The 17,203-nt window shown below is 38.9% G+C and overlaps 2 protein-coding genes, 1 long non-coding RNA gene and 1 pseudogene across 3 annotated transcripts; 3 read left to right on the plus strand and 1 right to left on the minus strand.

The window, feature by feature from the left end:
* The first annotated feature begins 229 nt into the window (after positions 1 to 229).
* On the plus strand, positions 230 to 4,167 carry LOC129352028 (cryptic protein-like; annotated as a pseudogene).
* A 3,236-nt stretch (positions 4,168 to 7,403) lies between these two features.
* On the minus strand, positions 7,404 to 11,390 carry LOC129352029 (protein FAM240C-like). The gene is made up of 3 exons (XM_055020845.1): positions 11,293 to 11,390; positions 9,034 to 9,173; positions 7,404 to 7,611 (listed from the first exon to the last, which is right to left on the minus strand). Exons 2-3 carry the CDS (start codon positions 9,153 to 9,155, stop codon positions 7,494 to 7,496), a joined length of 240 nt encoding a protein of 79 aa, XP_054876820.1. The 5' UTR covers positions 9,156 to 9,173; positions 11,293 to 11,390; the 3' UTR covers positions 7,404 to 7,493.
* Positions 11,116 to 12,101, plus strand: LOC129352027 (lys-63-specific deubiquitinase BRCC36-like). The gene has a single exon (XM_055020844.1). The coding sequence runs from the start codon at positions 11,272 to 11,274 to the stop codon at positions 12,052 to 12,054; it is 783 nt and encodes a 260-aa protein (XP_054876819.1). The 5' UTR covers positions 11,116 to 11,271; the 3' UTR covers positions 12,055 to 12,101.
* Positions 12,102 to 15,778: 3,677 nt separating this feature from the next.
* On the plus strand, positions 15,779 to 16,782 carry LOC129352045 (uncharacterized). Its single transcript, XR_008604843.1, has 3 exons — positions 15,779 to 15,824; positions 16,440 to 16,571; positions 16,706 to 16,782. It is a non-coding gene; the product is annotated as an uncharacterized LOC129352045 (long non-coding RNA).
* Positions 16,783 to 17,203: the final 421 nt, after the last annotated feature.

A 17,203-nucleotide genomic window follows, 5' to 3' on the forward strand; every position in this document is an offset into this window, starting at 1 on the left:
CCCACTTCCTGAATGGGAATCACCTGGAGAGCAGAAAGCAGGATGAGGTTTGAACCAGGATCTGATCAGATGTTCACAAGTGAGGCAGAGAAAACCTGGAGCTCAGATTTAATCCTGGATTTACTGATTTGATCATTTTTATTTTTCAGGGAACTTTGAGAATATTTACGGATAAATTATTATATTTATATATATTAAAACTGTTGGAGTTGGAACTTGGATATTTTAAATTAAAAATGCAGAATTTGAGGTGAGTTGTGAAAAACTAAAAGTTAAATTTTCTTGTTTTTGTCCATTTTAATGATTTTAATCCTGTTTCTGTTTCTTCAGGCTCCTGCTCGCTGTTTTCTGGAGCCTCCAGTTTGTTTCTCCCTCAGGTTGGTTTAATCCACGATGTTTATTAGAGGCGATCATTTCATGATGCGTTCAAATGCACCTCGGAAAACTGTAAATTAATCTTAAATTTTCCACAACGTTCAGAATATTCCGAGCAAAAGGGGATGAGGGACAGTAAAACATGAAGGAATGATTTTAGTCTCTAAATTTTGGCCTTTTCCCCTCAGAATTAGATTTTTTTTATATCAGACAAATCTGATCTTAAAACTCAAACTTAACAAATAAATTTCAGTTTGGATGAAGTTAGAAATAAAATCCCACTTTACAAATCCAGTAACAGAAAGAAAAAGTTTCATGATTATTTTCATGTTTTATCAACACATATGAGAATATTTTATTATTTATTTGGATTTTCACAAATGTTCACATAGAATAAACAAATCTGAGATTAAAGTTAGATTTGTTTTTTCCCAGTGACCCTAATCTTCTTCTGTAATAATCAGTTAAAGTTTATCTTTAAAACATAAGTTTTATCCTAAAGCTGTGCATGTAGTCGTACATTTTCTAGATGTACTTGAACGCATCATGAAGTTTTTCCTCCATGTAATTTGCTGATCAGAAAAAAACCTTTAAATTGTTTCTTACTGTTAAACAATGTAAATTCAGCTGTTTCTCCTCTTTGGTCAGGCTGTGGTTTAACTGGTTTGGAGCCGGTTTGGCTCCAGTAGCTGCTGGTTTCTCCTCATTTGCACATCAGTCAGATGTAAAAGTGGGACTTTGTTCTGAAACAGTCATCAGGAAAGTGAGAAAATGTGGGAAAATGTGGCTGTCAGTTCACATTTCAGAGTGAAGTCACTGATTTGTCCCTGAATCAGAAACATTTTGACCATTAAATCAGATTTTCCTGCTGATTATTAAATGTTTTTATTTATTTATTCTGAATTTCAAATTGGACGCACAATTATTTACTCAAACCTGACTTTTTATTTCTTTTAGGCTCTGAGGGAATCCTCCACTCCTCCTCCTCTACTACTGCTGCACCATCTTCCTCATCTCCTCCTCCTCCTCTGGTGGCCCAGTCCTCCCAGTCCTCCCAGTCCTCCCAGTCCTCCCAGTCCTCCCAGTCCTCCCAGGAGTTTCTGTCCCAGTTTACCCAGGTGAATTCTCCAAACAGCGGAGACCGTAAACACCGAGACGCCAGCGCCGTGATGCCCTTCATCGGCCTCACCAGCAGTACGCCTACACACACACACACACACACACACACACACACACACACACACACACACACACACACACACACACACACACACACACACACACACACACACACACACACACACAGGAGTGAATAAATCGAACTCAAACGGTGAACACGTGTAACTGAATCAACGTTTCTGCAGCAGGAATTCGAGTCAAAGGTTTCTTGAGGGTCTGGATGTTGAGTTTTAGTGTTTTCCTGTTATTTTCAGATGTTTGCTGAGACTCTGGTGTTTACTGGTGTGGAGCGGAGGAGTGCTGCTGGAATGCAGCTGCAGACTCTGGTTTATTTCACAGAGAGGAGCTGCAGCAGCTGGACAGCAGATCCAAACTGAAAACCTGCAGAGTCGATCTGAGGAGGATTCCTCTTCATGTTCAAACTCAAAAAAACTCAAATCTGTTAACAAAACGAGGAAAATGAGACGATAACAGTTTGTTAAACACAAAAGATCAGATGTGGAATCTGTAAAAATTCAGATTCAGATCATTGTTTTCTGTTTTCCAGAATATAAGCTAGAGGAGGAGTAAAACCTTTTTCTAACTTTTGCTCATTTTTAATTAACATTTTTTATCTATCACTAATATTTACCTGTCCAATATGTGAAACTCTGGTTCTGAATGGAAAAAACAAAATTATATAGACCAAAGAAGAAAGTCTGACATCTTGAAGGAAAATGTTGTTTCTGAGGCCGATGGAAACGGAGGATCAGGTTGATGTTTGAAATGATTGAAATGTTTTTAAGGCGCTGATCAGAGCCGCAGCTGCTGCAAAAACGGAGGAACCTGCATCCTGGGCAGCTCTGCGCCTGCCCTCCATTCTTCACCGGGAGGAGTTGCGAGTACGACACCCGACTCAGGTAAACCGCCCGGTGGTTTCCTGTGTTTTCAGCAACATTAACATTTCCATTCACTTAGTTCTGATCCACAGTTTCTCGCTGTGGCTCTTTTGCCAGTTTTTCCAGTTTTTGGGTTTGTCTGTTTGCAGACGATGTGGCGTTGTTCCTCATGGTGAGTGGGTCCAGAAAGGCTGTTCCTACTGCCGCTGTTTCTACGGCGTCTTGCATTGCTTCCCTCACGTTTTCCACCAGGACTGCGGTGAGAACGTTTAGCAGCTAGAATCTGTCCTTATTCAATATAAAATGTTAAATCTGGGAGTCTTTTTGAGACAAGAGTTTTATTCTAGTTTTAATTCTTCATGTGGTTCAGTTAATCCCTGAAAGGTTTTGTGATCTCAAAGGTGTGGAAGAGCAATCAACACCCACAGGTCACACGTTTCTCCCAAAACAAAAAAAATCCTTCTGAGTGTAAATGCGGCTGAATGAATTTGCTCCACCTTCTCATTTACAGTTCAAGCCTTTTCTCCCCCAAACAGTTTCCTGCTAAACTCCTGAACAATCAAACCTTAGAGCAGAAACTCTGACGTTGAGTTTGGGATGTTTGTTGAAACCAGAAAAGAAAAGAAACACAAGTTTGATCTTTGTTTGACGTTCCAAAACTTTGTTCTTTAAAGCAAAATGTCAAAAGTTTATATGTTGAATTTCCTCTTAAATTGTTTTATTTGTCAGCAGAACTGAACCAGAACCGACCCGAACTGATCTGGTCCCACCAAACATGCTACTGCTAACGTTAGCATTGTATGAGAATCAAATGATGCCAAAAGTTATTATGATTTTAAAGCTTGTTAGAAATACTGTCTAAAGATGCAACTTCTTACACATGCTGAAATAATCTACTTTTGTATTTTTCTCCTAAAAATTCATTCATTCATTCATTCATTCATTCATGTTCAAAATGAGGAAAAGTCACAAATATTTATGATTAAATAAAGACTTAGAACATTTTTGGAAAGAAATATCTTAACTAAAGTTTGTATCAAACATCCAGCAGATAATGTAAAACTTTCTCCATCCTAATTCATGTGATAATTCATGTGATAATTCATGTGATAATTCATGTGATAATTCATGTGATAATTCATGTGATAATTCATGTGTTGCTCTGAGTTTCATCCTGAAGGTTAAATCTTCTTCTTGGAGCTAAAGAAGAGACAAGGCAAACGGTCGTACTTTATCTGAAGTCAACACAGTCACTCACTTGTGTCGTTTTTCCAAAAATAAACGAGCTGCAGAGTGCAGAGAGTGACCGTTTTCCTTGTCCTGCCTGGAGATAATCGTGTCTCTTTAAGAGCAGCTGAAAGATGAGATAAGGGAAGCTAAGTTTAGAGAAAGTGAAAGAACAAGATAACAGCTTAAAATACATTAAATGGCTCTGAAGACGTGAATTTAATGACTGTTTCATTTTCTCCCAGATGACTCGGATGAAGAGGTTCGTTGGTATCACTCGGCGGCGGTCAGGTTGACTCCTCCCAGCTGTTTCCTGTCTCTGCTGCTGCTACTTCCTGTGCTCCTGGTCTTCTGACGCCACCGGACTTTATTCTCTAATCGGCTCCAAACCGACGTGGATAATAAAACTGATGATGCTGCAGTATTTATTTTAAGAGTTCTTCCAAAGTAAAGCCTGTTTGTCTGAAAGATCTAAATGTATGGAAGAAGATTAGTGCCACTATAAAAAAAATCTCAGAAATTAGATGTTTTTACCTCATAATTATAACTTTTTTTTTTCAGATTTTACTTTTTTCTTAAAATCACTTTTTGGTTTTTTTTTTCTCAAAATTTTAACATTTTCCTCAAATTCTGACTTTCCCCCCCCCTCAGAATTATGAATTCTGAGAATTTTTAACAAATCTTTAAAATTTCTGGAACTTTTAAGTTAATTTTGCAAAATTGTGACTTTTGTTCTCAGAATTCTGAGAATTAAAATCCAAAAATGTTTTTTTTTTCTTAATTTTTTTTTCCCAAAATTGTGGCTCAGAATTTTCATGTTGACTTCTGGCTTCTTTTCTTGACATTCATGTGACATTAAAGTCAAAGTTCTCAAAACGGATCAAAGTTTTTGTTCGGTGGGTCTAATACTCTTCAGTATAAATGAAATGAAGGAAGCTGTATATATGATTTTTATAAAAAATGTTTCAAAGTCATTTTTATTTTTTCTTTGTGAAAGAAAATCCTTCCTGATTCTCGTTCCAAACTGATCCGATGTGACGTTTTGTCTTTCACCTGGTTTGTTTAATTAAAGCTTTATTGATGCTGCTGATGCTCAGGGTTTTGTTTTCGGCGGTTCTGCAGTTTCCAGCCTCTCTGTTATCTGCAGGTATTTCCAGAGGGGAGCCGTTCTCTCCTGCCTCTTATCTGCAGTTTATTGATGAGCTTGGATTTGATTATCTGCTGCTTTCTTATCTAAAACAAACAGGAGCTGCTCTGCAGTCCGTTGCCTGGTTTTCTGAAACTCCCAATGGTTAAAAAGAATAAAAATAAAAACAACCTTTTCAGGTTTATTTCAATTAATTAGCCATAAAATTCAATGTGTTTTGGTTCATGGTGGAGAATAATAAAAAATTGCAGTAAAGTGTGGCATGTATGTGATTTTAATCTGTTAACTTGAGGCTGTAAATAAAATCCGGAGCATCCAGTCATTAGTCAGTGAAGGTCTCATCTGTTGTTTCGTTTTAGTCACTTTTACTTTCATCTGCAGCTTCATTTCACTAAAATAAGAAAACAATGTGATTCAGAGCGTCTATTTAATTTAAATAAAATATGTCTTGTGAAAACCTAAATGTTCCCATTTAATTTTTTGTTTATTTTGTATCAATATTTTGGTATTCAAGCACATAAAGCTGCAGCATTTGGCTAAAAGCTAAGCTAACGTTTTTGTTTAGTGAACTTTGCTTCCCCTAAATAAATTCTGCAGCAATTTATTCACTTTCAGCTGAATAAAGTTCAACATCTGTGTTAAAGGTTTGACTTACTGCTAAGAATCGCTGATGTTTATATTCATGCTCTTATTTTGAAGTGGGTGAAAACAGTTTTTTTTCCTGAATCAAAATTTGAAACATAAAGTAAAGCAAACAATAGAGAAGATATGAACCCGAACCCTGAACATCAAAATTAAACTGGTGCTCCAGCTTTGCAGAGTTTCAAGGGCAGATAAAATTTTAATTGAAGTTAGCACTTTAGCATTAGCACCTGCTAAGTACCTTGTTGGTGTAGCAGCAGGTTAGCCTGAATGTAACTTATAATTAGTTCTTTGGGGTTAATGAAACTAACTTTAATCTCTTATTTCCACCAAAATAATATCCAAAAATTCAACTTTATTCTTGATTGACTTTAACCTCAACAAAAATCACCCATACCAGGAACTAATGTCGGGATGAGGAGATGATCAGGAAGGTTTTCTACTCTTAATCCCAGAGTAATCAGAGTGTAATCTCCCCATTGTCACCCAGCCGACTCCAAATAACAAGTTAATTAAAAACGCTTCACCGTCTGAGTGGAAGAAGTCGATGAAAAGCTGTTAACGTGATTTTAGCTTCAGTTTGTCAGCAGGTCAGACGTCCAGCCGTGTTTTTGCACCAGAGACTCAAACTGCAGCAGAGGAGAGAAGAAGCTGCAGCGGATTGAAGAAAGTGGATTTAAAACAGATGAATGGAGACGTGAATGAGGAGGAATTTAAAACGACTTCCTGCGTCTCCTCCTGCCAGGAAGACAGAAAAACTGCTCAGAAAACATCTGACTGTTTCTGCCAAAGAAAAGGGATGCATGTGAAAACACAGAAAATATAAAACAAACAGTTTCTCAACAAATTGCTGTAAATTAAACTGAATTCATCATGAATCATTTTAACCCTTTAATTACTTAAACTAACATCAATTGTGTTTGAAAAGCTTTGCAGTTTTAAAACTAGTCAGAAATAAGGAAACATATGCAAAAGTAAAATTATTAAGCATTTACAAAAGTACATGTAACACAGGGGTAAAGATACAAAAAGATGACATTTTAATTTAGATAAAAATGATAAAAGATTTAAAGAAAATTCTCCATAAAATAAACAACCTGGTCAAATTTCCCCAAAGCTTCTGTAAAAATATCTAAAGATGAGATTTGATCTCATCAGCTCTCTGCTGACATCTACAGGACAATCCCTGAAAAGCTCATGTTGAATACTCTTGTAATCGGCCATTTTTCTCTATGCAGTACTTTGACTAGACCGACTATACAGGACCAGAGTAAATATCTGCCAATAAACCCAGTTAAGATTTTATTCATAGTTTTCTGAAGAATGATGCGTCGCAGCGTCAGAAAACAGCAATTCTTTCCACCTCACTGGTTTCCAGTTCAACTTTATTGTAAAGAGAAGTTTGTACCACATTGACAATTATTTAAGGTTGAATTTCATTGACTGCTTTTTGTCACAGCAAGTAAAACATTGTTTACTTGGATTCCACTGATTGGAACAAGGATTCATTTCTCTCCAGAGAAGAAGCAGGAAGATAAATAAACTCCAGGAACTAGTCCAGTCCTCTGGTCTCCATTCAGCTGCACACACCCAGTCTGACAGTTTGCTTCCCATCATGCATTTCTTCCTGAGCAAAACCTCCCATGATGTCAGTCACTGCTCATAACATCAGGACTTTGTTTAGGATGAATGCAGTTTTTCATCACATAAAATTAAATTCAGCTTTAATAACATTCTGACTTTATTATCAGTTTTAACATTAAGATTCATGTCACTAGATAATAATTGATCATTCTGAACGTTTCGTTTTGCTGGATAACTTTGGAAATGTGCTGCATGAATAAAGTTATTGTTTGAGAAACTTTTAAATAATTAATTTCTGTTTATTTTAAATATTTCATAAAGTGGATTTGAGTTTTACATGTAGGAACAAATAAAAAGACTGGAAAATGACAGAAGTTTTGATGTCAGTACTTTTTATTTGATCTTTTCTCTTTCTGCTGTCAAAGATTCAGACGTTTCCATGGAATCAGTTGATCTGTTGGTTAATTGATCCTTTGGAGAAACTGAGACGCTTTCTGCAGTCTCTGTCTCCTCTCCTCGAAGAAGTGCTGCTGGTGCTGGTTCCTCAGGTTGAGGCGCAGCAGCCACTGCTCCCTGAGCCTGAAGAGGAGAGAAAGACAACCTGGAGGTCAGGAAGGTCAGGAAGGTCAGACAGACAGTTATTGTTCTGCAAAAGCAGGAATCCGTCCATTTACTGGATCATATGGATGGAAAATAAAACATATTCAAAAGGAAGCAGGTACATTTCCACTAGCTTGCTAATTGTGTTGCTTAGTGATTTGGCTAATAAATGTAATTTTTAAAGTGTTTTTATAACAATATGTAGTGGAAAATTTGCTGCTTTTGTGTTTTTCTCGCTCTGTCCTGCAGAGTTGACCCCGGGTCGTTGCAGCAGGACGTCTCTTGTTGTGGAAAGAGGAAAGCCGTGTTGACTGAGGGATTAATTAAGTGATTGTCTTGCTGATCTCCGGGATTCAAACCTGCGGCCGCGCCGCCTCTAATCAACATTCTCAGGCAACGACGCGATGACAGACAAACAAGCTGCCAACACGGCCGAGGCATTTAATGAACCCGTCCGTCTCTGGATCCCTGGCTAATAAAGGTTATTTTTAGTTCCCTTCCTGTCTGACACCAGGGCGAGCAGTTCGTCCATGAAACTAAAGCAAAGTTCAGAAACAGAGAGAGAAATCTCAAATCCATCCCATAATAACTTAATAACAATAAACAAAACTTGTTATTTTAAATGACTTTTTTATTTCAGGTTTTTATTTAAACATGTTTGTATAGAAAAGTGATGGCCGCTGCTATGAACAACCAGTTAGCTGCTAAGCTAGCAAGGTAACTAGCATGCTAGTGCCAAGATGCTAACACAGTAAATCCATTATTTCACTCCTGAAACAGTACAAATAAAACTGCTTAGTGTAATAACGCCTAGCAACGCCATCCAACCCATCCCCGTTACCTAGCAACGCCATCCAACCCATCCCTGTTACCTAGCAACGCCATCCAACCCATCCCCGTTACCTAGCAACGACATCCAACCCAGCCCCGTTACCAAGCAACCCAAGCGGAGCTCCAGCATGTTTGTACAATGGCTGCTGGAAAACTCAACTGTTTTGTTGTTGATGTTCCATCCATAAGCCACTTGCTTGATTCTTGTTGGTTGTGCAGGAGGCTACACTTCTGCTTTTCAAAGATGTGTAAGCTTGAATTTGGTGGGCGTGGCTGGCAGCAGCTAATTTGGATTTAAAGAGACAGATGCCCTAAACAGGAGCAGAAAATCTCATTATCTGAGAATTATTAAGCAGTGATTTTGTCTGACTTGTTCAAGGAAGAATAAAACCTTTAAATCTGATGGAAGCTGCTGTTTAAGTTTCTGATGGCTCCTTGTATTGTTGGTTTAGTTGTAAAATGTTTTGCTGTCTTTCAGCAGGACGTCGTTTTTAACTAAGACCTGTTGTTGGCATCAGTCAGACTCGTCCTGGATAAAACCTTTGACTCGCAGCGTTAACGTCCTCTGACCGTGTCAGGGCGCTGCTCCGCATGCGGTTCTCCTCCTGGTCCATCTGCCGGCTGTGCTGGACGATCCTCTCCTCCCAGAACCATCGCAGCTTCTGCTTGTCATGGATCCGAGCCGCGCTCATCGCCTGGAAACAGGAAGGCTGCGGGAGAACCGACAAAGATCCACAAATCCAGTGAGGACGAGCTGACCGATTTCTGGCAGCTTTGGTTTCTTTCTGCAGAGCTCTTCATCTCCTGTAACTCCTCCTCCTCTTCCTCTCTCTCTTCCTTCTTATTGACTTTATCTGACTCTTTTCTTTAAAGTCGTGCTTTTGGCTGGATTTCAGTAAAACATCTGCTGGGATTTTAACTGCTGAGTTTTATTCAGTGGGTTTTATGTCTCCTTCCCACAGTTATGCCTAATCAATGCTGTGCTTCTGTTATTGATCTGATCAATTACACTAAAAGCTGTTAAATACAGAAAATATAGTCTTGAAATCACATGTTGGGTCCCACTCTGGCCCAAAACTCCCAGAAAACATTCAGTGTTCTGATCACATCAGGAATATTAAAAATAAATAAATATTAGGTGATTTTTAAACTTTGAATCGACGCAGAAAGTTTGTTTATAAGCTTTTGACCAACAAAAAATAAGTTGAAATTTAAGTGACAGAATAGAAAATAAATAAAGTAAATAAAATAATTGGTCCATTTTTAAACTTCTCATTGATGTAGCTTGTTTGTAAGTTTATTGTAAAGAAATAACAATAGAATTTTAGTGGCAGAACAGAAAAATAAATAATAATAATAATAATACACAAGGAAATATATATATATTTTTTTTATGTCTTTATGTATTTACTGAGTTTTATATTTGTGTCTTGATTGAAGCAGGTGAGCCTTTGTATGAGCTGCTTGGGGGCCCAGGGCCCCTCATCTCCCCCTCTTGAAGGCGCCACTGCCTGAATTTTTGTTTTTTTTTCACCTTTTTAAAAATTGTGATGTATTTGTAATGTCATCCTCCTGAACTTTAACTTTTTAAACATTATGCTGAAGCTGAAAAACAAATGAAGAAACAAAACTTTCAGCTGTTGGATTCACTGGTTTCTCCTCCAAACTCAAACATCATCTTTTAAAAACTTCACCTTGTTTCATTAGGTTGGAAACATGTTACATGATGATGGAACAAACATAAAAACATGCCGCCCGGCGTTAAAAGTAAAGTTTCTTCAGATTTTCTCTGTTTTGCTCATGGGTCAGAGGAAGGATTATCACCCTCGCATTGCTGAGCGGAACGGCAGCTTCAGAGGTCTTAACAGTCCCAGCATAGCCCAGCCTAGCGGTGTTTATCTGAGCCACAGTCAGACCCTCTCACCCTGATTGGTCACCTTGTCGGGACCAGAGGTCAAGAAACAAGCAGCAACACGAAAACATGAAAACTCTCATTTATTTTATTGTTGCTGGAAATGTTTGATTTTCAAAAACATTTAGGAGGTGGTCGCCCATAAATCACTGAATTTCATTTATGGGCATCAAAATAAAGGGCTAAATGCATGCCACACTTTTCAGATTTCAGTTATTTAATCTGGTTAATTAAGTCATGAAAGTTAAAAATAAATATGTCTGTAGTTGATAATATGTAGATGAGTCATATATACAGTGACAAATTACAATAAATAACTTATTACGTTAAATGTGCCTCAGTTAAATGCTTTGATTTAATTTTAAAAACTAGAATTATTTCAAGATTGATTAAAATATTTCTTGTTCCTGTAATGAAGCACATTATGAAGCAAACCAATGACTTCATTGATTTTTTCCCTGTATATATGAGATATTTTAAATGTTAAATTATGAAATTAAAATGTAAATAAACACCTTAGTTGGATTTTTGTTTTATATGTCTCTGTTTTAGGTTTGTTATTTATATAAATGATAAATGTGGGGAATTTTCCATCTTCTGTTAATTAAAAACTTAAAATAAAAAGTTCAATTTAGTTTGTTTTTCCACAATTCTACGTATTTTATATATTTTGTGAATGAGGAATGCTCGATGATATAAAAAAATTCTGTATTTATTTTCAGTTTTATTAAATATTTAAACTTTGATGACGTCACTGCAGAGCCATTCTGGGCCACCGGGGGGCGCTGAAGCACAGCGAGCTGAAACGAAGTAGAGGAACCCGGAAGTGAGCGCGTCTTGGCGTTACTTTGTTTTCCTCTCTTCTTGGCGACAGAAACTCGAGTTTTGGGTTGAAAATGGCCGTCAGCGCGGTTCACCTGGAGTCCGACGCCTTCCTGGTCTGCATGAACCACGCGCTGAGCACCGAGAAGGAGGAGGTGATGGGGTTATGCATCGGGGAGGTGGAGGCGTCCCGCATCGTCCACATCCACTCGGTCATCATCCTCCGCCGCTCCGACAAGCGGAAGGACCGGGTGGAGATCTCCCCGGAGCAGCTGTCCGCCGCCTCCACCGAGGCGGAGCGGCTGGCGGACTCCACCGGCCGGCCGATGCGGGTGGTGGGCTGGTACCACTCCCACCCGCACATCACCGTGTGGCCGTCCCACGTCGACGTGCGGACGCAGGCCATGTACCAGATGCTGGACCAGTGCTTCGTGGGGCTCATCTTCTCCTGCTTCATCGAGGACAAGAACACCAGAACCGGCCGCGTCCTCTACACCTGCTTCCAGTCCGCGCAGGCGCAGAAGGGCTCCGAGTACGAGCGAGTGGAAATCCCCGTACACGTGGTGCCGCGCGAGGCCATCGGGAAGGCGTGCCTGGAGTCCGCCGTGGAGCTGCCGCGGATCCTGTGCCAGGAGGAGCAGGACACGTACCGCCGGATCCACGGGCTGTCCCACCTGGACCCGGTCACCAAGATCCACAACGGCTCGGTGTTCACCAAGAACCTGTGCAGCCAGATGTCCGCCGTCAGCGGGCCGCTGCTGCAGTGGCTGGAGGACCGGCTCCAGCAGAACCACCAGAGCATCGCGGAGCTCCAGCGGGAGAAGGAGCGGCTGCAGCGGGAGCTGGGTGAGCTGTGAGCCGGGGGACGGCTGTCCGATAATGGGCTCATCATGGTGCTGGGGTCTGCCGCTTTTCAGGCAGGACTCGAACCTCTTTATGTTGTTGTTCCTGAAAACATGTACTGTTCTGTAAATAAAAAGATTTAAGGTTAAACTGGCTTGTGCAAAAGTCTTTGCTCACCTACGATGAATATACAGGTCATAAAAAGGGTAAATTTATGCAAAAAAAACGAGGAAATTTTGAGAATTATTTCAGAACTGGTCTCGAAAGAAACAGACATTTTTCGGTTTGAAAAGTAACAACAGCCAGAAAAAGCTCAGACAATTTCTAGAAAAAAAATCGAAAATTTCTGAGCTCGAAAATTTGCAAGACAATATTTAGCGAGAAATGTTCTAAGAAAAATGTGGAAATTTTTGAACTCCAAAAATGTTGAGACAAAACATTTTGAGATTAATCTTGAAAATTTTCTGGGAAAAAAAATTTCTGAGCTCTGAAAAATATTTTGAAAATTTGTGGAACTTTTCTTTTGCTGTTTGATTAATCTGAAAATTTCTACAGTTTAAAAAGCTGAAATTACTTTTGAAATTTAGAATTCTAACTTAAATACCACAACTTTTCTGAATTTAATTTCAGAATTTTTTTCTATGACTCTTTACTAATTTCTGACCTTTTTTCTCTGAATTCTCAAGATTTAAAATAATCTCGGAAATTCTTTCTCAGAATTATATATTTTTTCTCCACTGAATTATGACTTTAGTCTTAGAATATTTACTTTTTTCATATTGTGGTATTTGTGTGTAGAATATTGTACAATTACAATTTCAATCTGTATCGACTCACACAGAGAAAAGAAGCAGTTAGAAGATTTTAATGAACAAGTTCTTTGGCATTCGAACCCGGCAGAAGACTAGTGAGCTGAGGATCGCCGAGGGTGGATGATGAGTCCGGCGAAGCTCACTAGTCTTTGCCCCTGGTCCGAATCCTGGTGATGGAGCGGAGCCTTGGAGGAGGAACAAAGAGTGGGCCTGGAGGATGTTCGTCAGGCTGAAGGTGGAGATGGGGAGGAGACGGGATGAAGCACGGCTGACGAGCAGGCAGACACCCGGTGACTAGGCTCCTTAAAGGGACCGGCTTAGCGAGGCGTCGATCCTGGTTGGCTGCGGCTTGTTGTGAGTGATGGGGATCAGCTGTGTTTTGTCTCCCAGCTTGAATTTACGCCTGGGCTTTATTTGACATAAGGCTGTAAAATAGCAAAATGTGGAAAAAGTAAATCAATATGAAAACTTTCCAGATGTGTTGTATTTAAAAGGCCTGAAAATATAACAAATGTTGGAATTTTGGTCCCTAATTTAACCGGGTCTACAAGTGGAAAAACACAGTAAAACTAAAATAAAAGTTTGGGGAAAACTTAATGATCAAATGTTTAATGGCGGTAAGCAGCTGCTGACGGATCTGGGCTGCAGGTTCAGCTGTCAATAGAAATTACTGCAGAACCTCAAGTGTTAAAGGAAGATTCGGCCCAAAGCATTTTAGTTACCTAAAAATATCATCAGAGAAAATATTGGAGCAATAATTAGAACTGCAGCATAAAGCCAAACATGCCACAATTAAATGAATCAAAAAGTCCCCAAAGCATCAGTGGACTGACATGGGGGTGGGGGGGGAGTCATCCAGGGCCGGTCCAAGGTAATATGGGGCCTTAGACAGATCACCCTGCCCCCCAAAACCTTTCCTACTAAGACCATTCCATCATCTTTGCTGCAGCAGAAAGGACAGAAAGACACAAATAATGCATGCCAAGACAACAAAAAACAAAGAAGCATCTGCAGGATTATGAAAAAGATGCTAAGCTTCTTCTGGAGGAGTTGGAGCTAATCAGTGGATTCATTGATAGAAAACATGAAATATCTGAGAGCTGCAGCTCCATTTTCTACAGATCTGCTGGAACATCAGATGGAAAAGAAGAATTTCATCATTTCACATCAAATCTGTTCATCTTCCACAGATACAACTGAATTATTGAGCTGAACTGGTTCTAAAGGTCTGGATGGTAAAAACATCCATTGTTTTTCTGTCTCATTAGTTTCCAGAAAGAGTTGAAATGTTTCAGCAGCTTTTATCCTGCAGCTCAGTAAAGATCTCTCCTCTTTCCAACCTGATTTAGTCCATGAAGCAGAACATCTCTGCTGCTGCAGCAACAGGAGGAAACTTCTCCAGCTCTCAACTTCTACACTCTGACTGCTTGGAAACAGATCAGGTGACTCTAGCGCCACCTACTGGCTGTTCACCTGACATGACAGCTGAGGAGAAAAGAAGAAACAAGGAAATAAAAGCAAAACCAGCGACCGGTTCATCCAGTCTGAATGTTATGACTCAGGGACATTCTGTTCCAGGCTATGGAGGAATATTTCTGCCATAATTATCAGTTTGAAAGCAGGAAGTCGTGTCTTTCCTCTAAAAACATTTAATGCTTGAACTCAAAACTTCTGCTCTCTTTCAAATATTCACAGTTTTTTCTCAAACCTTTTTTCTTATGATCAAAACTTTTCTCTCCTTGAATCAAATCTTTGCAAAACTCTCTTCCTGCCTGTGAATCATTTTCTGATCCATCTTGGAACAGAATATTTGCAATGAGTTGGTTTAGATTTCAGAGGTTAGTTAAACTTTAAAGAGTCACAGGATTCTATCAAAAGAATAGATGTTGATTTTTATCAGCTTTATGGGTTTTCTAACATCTATCTAGATTGTTCCTATATTGTTAGAATAGACAGAATCTCTATCTAGACAGATTCATCAGACACACAATGAGTTTCCTTCTAACCCGTCTATAATCTCTATAATCCAATGTTATAAAATCCAATGTAACACTTGGATTCTATTGGCTGAGAGGTTGCTAGGAGACGGTACTTTTCTGTGTGGTTTCAGCAGCAGTCGTGTTGTGATATTAAGGATACAGTTGAGTTTGTTCCTTTGTTTCAGTTTTCAGATTATTTTCTCTTAGTTTATATTTTAATAGATTCTTGTTTTTATGTGTTTTTCATGCCATAATTGCATTAAACTATAAACTAATTTATATTTAGTGTCAAAGGGATGAAAATAATTAACATACAGATTTAAATCTGACCAGCAGTTTTACTGTTGACCTTTGACCTGCTGTGGAAGCAGAAATGTTGGACTTAGTTTTTTACTCACTGCTTCAGCACTTTGGTTCTGATTCATTTTAATAAATTATGATTCAATATAATGTTTACTGCTGTTGCATTGAGTTCATTTCAAAAGCTGCAGAGGAACAGATGATGTTTAATTCACATCCTGATGAATGAAACCTCAGAACTGGTTCTGGTTCTGATCACTTTATATAATCACTGACATGTTTGGATCATTTAAAAACTTAATCTGGGTTTAATTATCAGACATCCTGCAGGTTGTAGTTTCACCTCAAGAGGAAGATAAATTTCCCACCATTGAAGATTCCAGTTGGTACCAAGTTCAAACAGGTTCTGGTTCCATAAGAGCTGAACAGAACCTGGATCACTAAAATAACAGCAACAGAGTGTTTGTGTTTAAATTGGGCGTTGTGAGAAGAATTCATGTCTTCAGTCGTCAGCAGTAAACTTTCCTCTGACTCCCAGTCAGTCTGACCAGTTAAACCAGTTTGGGTTCATTTCTCCTCATAACACTTTCAGTTTAAACTCAGTTGTGGTACCAGTTTGGTTCTACTGCGGTTCTGTTGAGTCTCTATTGTTCAGATTTTCTTCTTCAGCTGTTTGGATCATTTGAACAAACTGTAAGTTTTCTTTGTTTCTTCAGGAACTTTAATGTTTGTTTCTTATTTTTTTCTTTGATGTTTGGAGAACAGAAAACTAGTGACTAGAACCCAAAGTTTAATCTCTGCTGTTTAATCTAAGGGATTATTAGATTAATGATAAACTAGAATCCAACAAATTGATGAAGAGCTGAATGATCTTCTCTGAACAAACTGTTTTATGTTTTTATTTCCTGGATTCAAATTCTGGTTTTCACTATTAAAGTTAAACAAAACAGCTTAAAAAAAAATATTATTTTTAAAATGTGTTAAATTCAGTCAGATTTTAAGATAGTTAATCTTTGATGGAGCTGGTAGTTCAATAAATATGGAATAAAATATTTCCTGTTGTTCAGGTTGAATCAGTGAATGTAAATGTTGCTCCATGTCTCCATCTAGTGGACTGATAGTAGAAGTGCAGCAGCTGATGGCAGCTTCCTCTGCCTCTCTGCTGTCTGACTGCATTCACCTGACACTGATATGAAGCAGAGAAGAAGAGCCAATCAGAGGAGGAGCAGCTGATCTTTTTCCAGCACTAATGATGTAAAGGATGATCAGAGTTGATGTGCAGATGAATGATGTGTGTTTCCTCTGCAGGTGAAGCTAGAAAGTGTGTGTGAGCTGATGTGGATTCAGCAGCATGGATCAGTGTGAGGACAGAGAGGAGGGAGTCCCTCCCTCTAAAACCACTCTGTGTGGGGAAGATGAGAGCCAGAGCAAAGGTCAGAGGTGAGGTCACCATCTCTAACTGTCCACAGCCATTTTCACACAGCGTTCACTATATCAGGCCAGAACAGACGTGGTGATGAAGCTGCTGCTGCTCCTCTTTGCTGATTAAGTTTTAATCATCATGTTTCTGTCAGGATCCATCAGAGACTCAAACCAGAACCAGAACCAGAACCAGAACCCAGCTGTGTGTCCTTGAAGAGCGACAGGTCAATGGGTGATTTCATTGACTTTAAATCTTCTGGATCTCCACCATCAGAGAGGTGAGATGTTTCTAATGATGTAATTGTTCTTTCATTGTGACCATCCAATATTCATTTAACACACAAACACAAAAGGCAGAAGTGGATTTAATTTCTAGTTTGATATTTGGATTATTGTCTAAATATAATGTAATTTATTTTCCAGACACAGTAATGCTGAAAGAAAAAAGGCTTTTATGAATTAATTTTATGAATCCAGTTTCATCTCTGTGGTTCAAACAGTATCCAACATAGTGAATTATTAACCATTTCCACAGTTAAGCTACAAATATCTCATGTGGATATCTTTTAGAATCAGATGGTCTCTAATGGACCATCTGGTTCTGATTGAAGCTCCATCAGGTTGTCCTTGGATGGTCAGAGTAGAAAGGA

This window comes from Poeciliopsis prolifica, unplaced genomic scaffold, assembly GCF_027474105.1.
Source record: "Poeciliopsis prolifica strain line A6 unplaced genomic scaffold, Auburn_PproV2 SCAFFOLD071, whole genome shotgun sequence".
In the NCBI taxonomy this organism is placed as follows: Eukaryota; Metazoa; Chordata; class Actinopteri; order Cyprinodontiformes; family Poeciliidae; genus Poeciliopsis; species Poeciliopsis prolifica.

Coding starts and splice junctions, on each gene's coding strand:
- LOC129352027 (XM_055020844.1), top strand. CDS start 11,272: ATGGCCGTCAGCGCGGTTCACCTGGAGTCCGACGCCTTCCTGGTCTGC.
- LOC129352029 (XM_055020845.1), bottom strand. CDS start 9,155: ATGAGCGCGGCTCGGATCCATGACAAGCAGAAGCTGCGATGGTTCTGG. Junction 7,612..9,033: donor CGGAGCAGCGCCCTGACACG/GTCAGAGGACGT, acceptor TCTCCTCTTCAG/GCTCAGGGAGCAGTGGCTGC.